Raw genomic sequence first — 6,987 nt, forward strand, 5'->3', positions numbered from 1 at the left:
AGACTGGTTTAGAGGTGTGGAAGAGACTAAGGATTTAAATCAAAGGTGTTTAAATAAACAAGCGAATCCATCAGAGCGCTAGGGGTTCTGAGCCTGGCTGTGCCAATGTTCACTCCGATACCCTGTGCATCTGGACCTTAGAATTTCTCTACAGTGAGACATTTTCGAAAAGGTGGTTTGAATGGATTGGTCCCATTTTCTCACCTCCTCTGTGACCCCAGGTGGTTTTGTCCAGCCCCATAGCTGTGGGCAGGAAAGGCAGCTCTATGAGCTCTTGCAGGGCGTTCACTGGGAAAGTGCTTTTGGCTTCTACTTCCCTGAAGGTCATGTGAGGTGTGTGATGACCCTGAAGAAGGACCAGTCTTTGCTCCCGTGAGAAGTACCGGAGAAGAGGGCTGGTGACCGAGCCTGGAACACAATAACAAGCTCTTGGACAGCGATGGTGAGCATAAAGGAGCTCATAGCAACTCCTAATTCCAGACCTTGTAGTTTGCAAAGAAAGTCGTCCAACTTTGTAGCGGAGCTATGGTGAATGTTCCCCAACTCCGGTCTTCGTGGGCATGGGGCAGCGGCTGTTCTCAGAGTGCACGAAAACCTTCCCTAAATCTTGCGCCTAACCTACAACTCCAGTTATTAATGGTGGCAGCCTTATGCTTCCTCCACTCCCTCGACTCGACTCTCTACTTACCCACAGGGAAGCCCTGGCACCTCCGAGAACCCGAAGTGCTGCGCTTACGCGTGTCCCCAACAACTTCCTCCTGTCCCCCGGGAACTCGCTGGCCAGCCGCCCAGCCCTGGGCCAGGCTTTGGAGACTCCAGCATGCAGATAGCTTGTTCGGACACTCCGCTCGCCCCACGCACACCTGCTTCTCTACTGCCAAGCCATACCGCTGACAATGGTGATGTCACCAGTCACCCCAGCCTCCAAAAGAGGAAAACAAACTAACAAGAGCCACCAACACCACCAAATCCTGGGATTCTGGGGCCCTTGGTACGGTTTGCGCACGAAGGGGCGTGGCCCCGGGACCCAGGCCTGGGAGCCAGAACTATTCGCTGCTTGCAGGAGCGCAGCCTGTCGCCAAGGTCAAGTCCTCGTCGTGGGGCGTGGCTGACAGGGCAGTGATTTAAGAGGCGCGGCTTTCAGACTGGAGGACCCGCACCAATGGAGACTGCCAGGGACTACGCGGGAGCCCTCATCAGGCGAGTGCCCTGCGCCCGGGTCACCCTTCTTTCAGAGTACTCTTCTCGTCTCCATTTCCTCTGCTCCCCAGTTCCTCCTGAGCCCCAAGTCACCAACTCCCCGCGCGTTCCCGCGAACCCGGAGCTCCTCCTCCCTCTCACACCCATCAGCTACCCTGGGTCTTTGCTCCCTGGGCCTTAGTCCCCCCAACCCCCGTGCCGGGCCTGTTCCTACCCACGAGCCCAGCAGCCAGAGGTTCCTCCGAAAAAAGGCCACAGGTGCCCGGTGGGGTGCTCCCGAGGTGCGGGGGTGGCCTTATTCTGTTGCTGCTGCTACAGGAGATGAGGAACTGGGGATCCTGGAGTGTCTGTGCTGGACAGGGCTTCTCAGGGTCTTAGAATCAAATTGGAGGGCTAGGAAGGAGTTCAGGCTTAGGTCCTCCGGGTGAGTGCAGACTCTGCCAATCCATGCCGGATTCACTCAGGTTTTGGAGGGGCAGTTTTGGCTCCCAGACCACTCCCCTTCAGTTTATCTCTATATGCTGATAGAACATTCTGGCTCTCCGTAATATACTAGACAGTATAAGGGTGTGTGTCTGTGTCTGTGTAACAAAGAGACAGACACACAGAGAGATGTTAAGGCAAGGGACTTGGAGACACAGATTTGGAGACAGACAGAGACAGGGAATGAGAGGCAGACAATGAGAATGAGAGACAGGAAGACAAAGAATAAGACACAGAGAGAAGGATTCGGAAACAGAGAGAGAAAGACTCACAGACATACAGGGTCTCCCTATAAGACCCAGCTTAGTTTAGAAATGGCTATATAGTCCAGGCTGGTCAAGACCAGCCAGCTGTAGGGCAGCGACTTTACGAAACAGGTTAAACAGTGAGATCTTGATTCTTTACAGGTGGTAAAAATACTGCAAAAGGATGTAGAAACCTGAGTGCACTGACAGACTGCACTGCCTATCTTTTGCAGAGAAATGTGGGAGGAGCAGGGTCCCCAAACTTGGAGGCTCTGACAGCTTATGAGACAGGGGCATAAGGGGAACTGTGTGTCAGTTCACAGGGTTAGAAAAGTAGCCACCAAAATGGAAAAAAAAAAAAAAAAAAAAAAAAAAGGCTGGTCTTCCTCGATGCTTCCTGCTTCCTCTTGAAACAGAAAGCCTTCACTCTGGGAGTTGGGGGATTTGTAAAGGCTCCCAAATAACATGGTACCCCACCTCTCTGCAGCAGGAGATGTGTGGGTGGAACATCCGTGTTTAAATGGTGAGGACCACGGGTAGCCTCACTGCAGGAGAGAAGCAGCCCTTCGCCAGGTTTCTCAGTTCCTCCTGCAGCCTCCCCTTTAGGTCCTCCAGTTTCTTCTGCTCCCGTTTGTGTCTGTGCTTGTCCTGGGAAGCCTTATTTTCCATCTCTCTTGTCCTGATGCTCAGACTGGTCGGGGAGCAGGGGCTGCTTTTTGGCTCTCTTCACAGCTCAACAAGCCATCTGCCCTCACCAACACTTGAAAGCTCAGGGACAAGAGCTGTGGTTCTGGGGTCCTCTTTCCCTTCTTCAAGGGCTGAGGTTTACAGATGTTAGCATTCACTAGGCAGTGTCATTTTGCCTTGGAGAAGGGGGGGGGGCGTGGAGGCTGGGCTCATCCTTGCATCTGATCATGATGTCATCCATTGTTTACTGAAATCCAGTGTGTACCTGGGTGAGGTCTCCATGGCGTCACCTGTGAGGCGGAAGTGACTCAGTAAATCAAAACACTGGGGAATCTATAATCTATGACTCCCTCCCTTACCACCTGACAAGTCCCAGGAGCTCATGGCTTTTTTGTTAGTGACAGACTTGCTTCAGTTCTCAAAAAAAAAAAAAAAAAAAATCTACCTATTTCCAAACCTGCCTGATCTAATCCTTTGGCATGACTTGATTCCAAACAGAACTGGAAGAAAACAACCTATAATACTTACTGGCTGAAGGAAAAGAAAACATTTCCCATTTCCCCACCCCTGTTTAAAATTCTATCCAGGCTAAAGAGCCACAGGCAAGGCCCACTGTTCATTGTGGTCTTGCTGCATATCTGCTTCCTGTCTGGATTTAAACAGCCAAGCACAGCACACTGTGGTGGTCATTCATTAGCCTGGGAGGTAACTTAATCAATAAACACAGTATGAAAAAGATACTTGTTCTGAGGGGGTGGCTCAATAGTAGAGTAAACCCTCATGGAGGAAGCCCTGGGCTGAGACGGGAGAGAGAGGATAGTTGTAAACAATTTTGAAGTCTTTGGGGGCAGGAGGAGTAGCTCAGGGGTAAGAGAGCTTGCTGTCTAAGCACGAAGACCAGAGTTCAGATTCCAGCTCCTGCATATAAAGCCAGGCCTGGTCGCTGGCACTCAGAACCCCAGACCTGCGGGAGATAGAGACAAGAGGGTGCTTAGGGGCTCATTGGCCACCAGCGTAACTCCAGGTTCAGCAAAAGATCTTGTCACAAAGGCATGACGCAGAAAGGATGACAAAGCAAAAGCAGGACACTGTGTCACTGTGTGTCCTCCCTTCAGCCTCTGTGCGTGTTCCTGGGTGCTTGTACACACACCACATTCACACAAATTACAAATTCTTTAATGATTTTGAAAAAATAAATTTTTTAAAGATTTATTTATTATTATAGATAAGTACACTGTAGCTGACTTCAGACGCACCAGAAGAGGGAGTCAGATCTCATTACGGGTGGTTGTGAGCCACCATGTGGTTTCTAAGATTTGAACTCAGGACCTTTGGAAGAGCAGTCAGTGCTCTTACCAGCTGAGCCATCTCGCCAGCCTGAAATTCTTTTTTTTATTTGTGTGCACATGTGCACACTATAAGTGTGGAATACCCAAAGAGAACAAAAAGATGTTTAGGATTCCCTGGAGCCAGAGTTACAAATAGTTGTGAGCCATCTAATGTGGGTGCTGGGTACCCAACTCTCAGCTGCTGAGTCAGCTCTGCAGCCCTAACTGCAGGTCCTGAAACAGCCTGTTGACGAACCTGTCACCACTACCTTGGTAACAAGGAAGAGGCTGGTTTCTAGTGAAACCCTGGATATTTGTAGGTGTTTATTATTACAGAAAAGGTCTACTTTGGCCAAATTCTGAAGCTGTTACAAGGCTGATATTTACCCTGAAAGGCCAACACGAGCACTTGTAACTATTTAGTAGATCCACTATGGCTGGGCGCTGCTCAGTGACACAGGGAGTGCTTAGCAAGTCTGGTACCACAGGCTTCACTCCAGTACCATTCAAAAAAAGAATCAGAATAGCTCCCCTTTTGTAAGAACTTGGTTTTGGATAGCTGCTCTTCCAGCTCAGAATTTATCCTGACTTCCCTGGTGGCAATAGAAAGAGAACAAGCTTGCTACAAACAAATCTCCCAGCTTTCTGTTTCTGTAACAATAATGTTACAAAGTATCCAAGGGCTTCAGTCTTGTATTCTATTATTATTATTATTATTATTATATGTAAGTACACTGTAGCTGTCTTCAGACACTGCAGTAGAGGGCGTCAGATCTCATTATGGATGGTTAGTGAGTCATCATGTGGTTGCTGGGATTTGAACTCAGGACCTTCAGAAGAGCAGTCAGTGCTCTTAACCACTGAATCATCTCCCCAGCTCATGTTCTATGTTCTTAAAGTAAACACTCTGTCAGGTCTCATGAATAGACAAGGGTCCTGCAGCCTGTGACAAGCATGCTCCATCTCTGTGTGTTACCTACAAGGAGCTAGGTCATGAAAAGCCTGATTTGCTGACACTTGCCATTGGACCCTAGGACCCTTGGACCCCCGCCCTACAATGAATAGGCCCCTCTCTAAACCTGATGGACACCCCATCCTCATCTCATCTCTCACCATTTGCTGGTGCTTGACCTCACCATTGCCCACCTTAACGTTCTCACATATTCTTTCCCTGTGGTGTTTGGCTGATAAAGTTCTGTTTTCTACTTCCCTTATATGCATTCCTCATTTTCTGAATAACAGTGAAATGCACAGCAGCTTTGGCTGATCCCTGAATAGCCTCTATCACTAGTAACACCAAAAGTACAGTTGGCCCCCATCACCTCAGTGTCTGCCTCCAAGGATTCAGCCAACTGCAGGGGGGAAAAAAGTGGTTGATTGATTGATTGATTTTTGTTTGGAGAGGAAGTTGGTTGGTTGCCTTTCTTGACACTAAGATTAGATTCTCCCATGTAGCCCAGGTTGGCTTCAAATTTCTGCCTGCTTCTGCCTCTTCAGGTACGGAGAGTGTAGTCATTTTGTACCACCTGCAGGTGAGTGCCACCTGAGAGTACAGGTGTAAACCACCTGAAGGTGCAGGTGTGCACCACCTGAGGATGCACCTGTGAACCACCTGAAGGTTCAGGTATGCACCACCTGAAGATGCACCTGTGTACTACCTGGGGGTTCAGGTGTTCACCACCTGAGGATGCACCTGTGTACTACCTGAGGGTTCAGGTGTGCACCACCTGAGGATGCACCTGTGTACCACCTAAGGATACACCTGTGTACACCTCTGGCTCTTGAAAATGCCTGTATTTTTGAGTTGTACCTGTGCAGACATGGTCTGTCCTGCTGTGCTATATGGTAGAGCAGCTACTTACATTGAGCTTGGTGTACTCAGTAACGTAGAAATAGTTAAAATATTCAAGAGGATGTGTGTAGGTTCTACAAACATATCTTATAAGGGGACTTAAACATCTGTGAATTTGGGGATACCGGGGCTCCAAGGACCCACCTCCTTGGGATACTGGGAGACAGCTGTATCTCTCTTTAAGACCTAGTTCCAGGACCTTTGCTCTAGTGCTTTCAGGATAGACATCAGCCCATGGGTAGCATACAAAGAAAGCATTTTATTGGCTTCGAGGGTGTTCCATGTAGAATGGTGGGCAAGGCCAGTGGGGCAGGTGGTAAAAGGATTTACCAAAGGCAAAAAAGGATGGAGACTTGGTCACAATACACTACAAAGAAGCCCCAGAGATCCCCTAGAGCCTGTGAGGGAATAGATGTCTTTCATAGTAGTTGAGGAGGAGTTAAAGTCTTGTCTTGTGGGCCATTGGTGTGTGGCCCCAATCTGGTGGCATTTCCTTATCTTGTAAAACAATACATTTTGTTTCCCCCTTGAGACTGGTCTTGCGCATATGCACTGGATCATGGGAACTAGGCTCCTGTGTAAGGCATGTAAGTCCATAAGAGGTTCCACCTAGGCATGGTCTCGCTGTTAACGTGCAGGGATTTCGATCTTGGTTTTGGCCTTTTTCCTCTGGTGTGTAAGTGTATGTCTGTGGGGAAGGAGGAGTAGTCATCTTATTGGAGAAAAATCCATGTGGACTGTCAGTCTGTGGCTTCTTGCTTTGTGTCACATATTGTCACACATTCTCTCAGAGAAGACTGCAAACCTCCCCAGTTACTCCCTATTCTTGGAGATCTGATGTGTGAGAATATTCCATGAAGTCTGATTTCTATTATTGTTTTGATTTCCTCTGAACGATCTATTTCCTTAAAGGCCCCATTTCCTTATTAGTTTTCCTCAATGAGTTACTTCCCTTCCAACTTCATAGAAATGTCTGCATCCAGTTTCCAAGGAACTAGGGAGCAGCTCCTCTCACTGTTGACGGGGTGAAAAACAGAATCTAGAAGCTTCTCAGTGGTCTGGCTGTTTTGATTTTTGGGAGCTATGGAAGAAGGAGGGCTGAATCCAGGGCCTTATAATATTCTGCTAACTACTAAGCCATACCACCCTCAACTCTCTCTCTCTCTCTCTCTCTCTCTCTCTCTCTCTCTCT

At 48.5% G+C, this 6,987-nt stretch overlaps 1 protein-coding gene across 1 annotated transcript in view; it reads left to right on the top strand.

Moving 5' to 3' along the window:
- Nucleotides 1-361: 361 nt before the first annotated feature.
- The window catches only part of Cidea (cell death inducing DFFA like effector a), a 23,424-nt gene continuing 16,798 nt past the window's right edge, over nucleotides 362-6,987 (top strand). Inside the window, exons 1-2 of the mRNA XM_021215068.2 lie at nucleotides 362-442; nucleotides 1,064-1,200. Coding sequence (XP_021070727.1) covers nucleotides 1,163-1,200 — 38 coding nt within the window. The 5' untranslated portion in view covers nucleotides 362-442; nucleotides 1,064-1,162. The remainder of the gene's footprint in view (nucleotides 443-1,063; nucleotides 1,201-6,987) is intronic.

Source organism: Mus pahari, chromosome 15, assembly GCF_900095145.1.
Source record: "Mus pahari chromosome 15, PAHARI_EIJ_v1.1, whole genome shotgun sequence".
NCBI classification, from domain to species: Eukaryota; Metazoa; Chordata; class Mammalia; order Rodentia; family Muridae; genus Mus; species Mus pahari.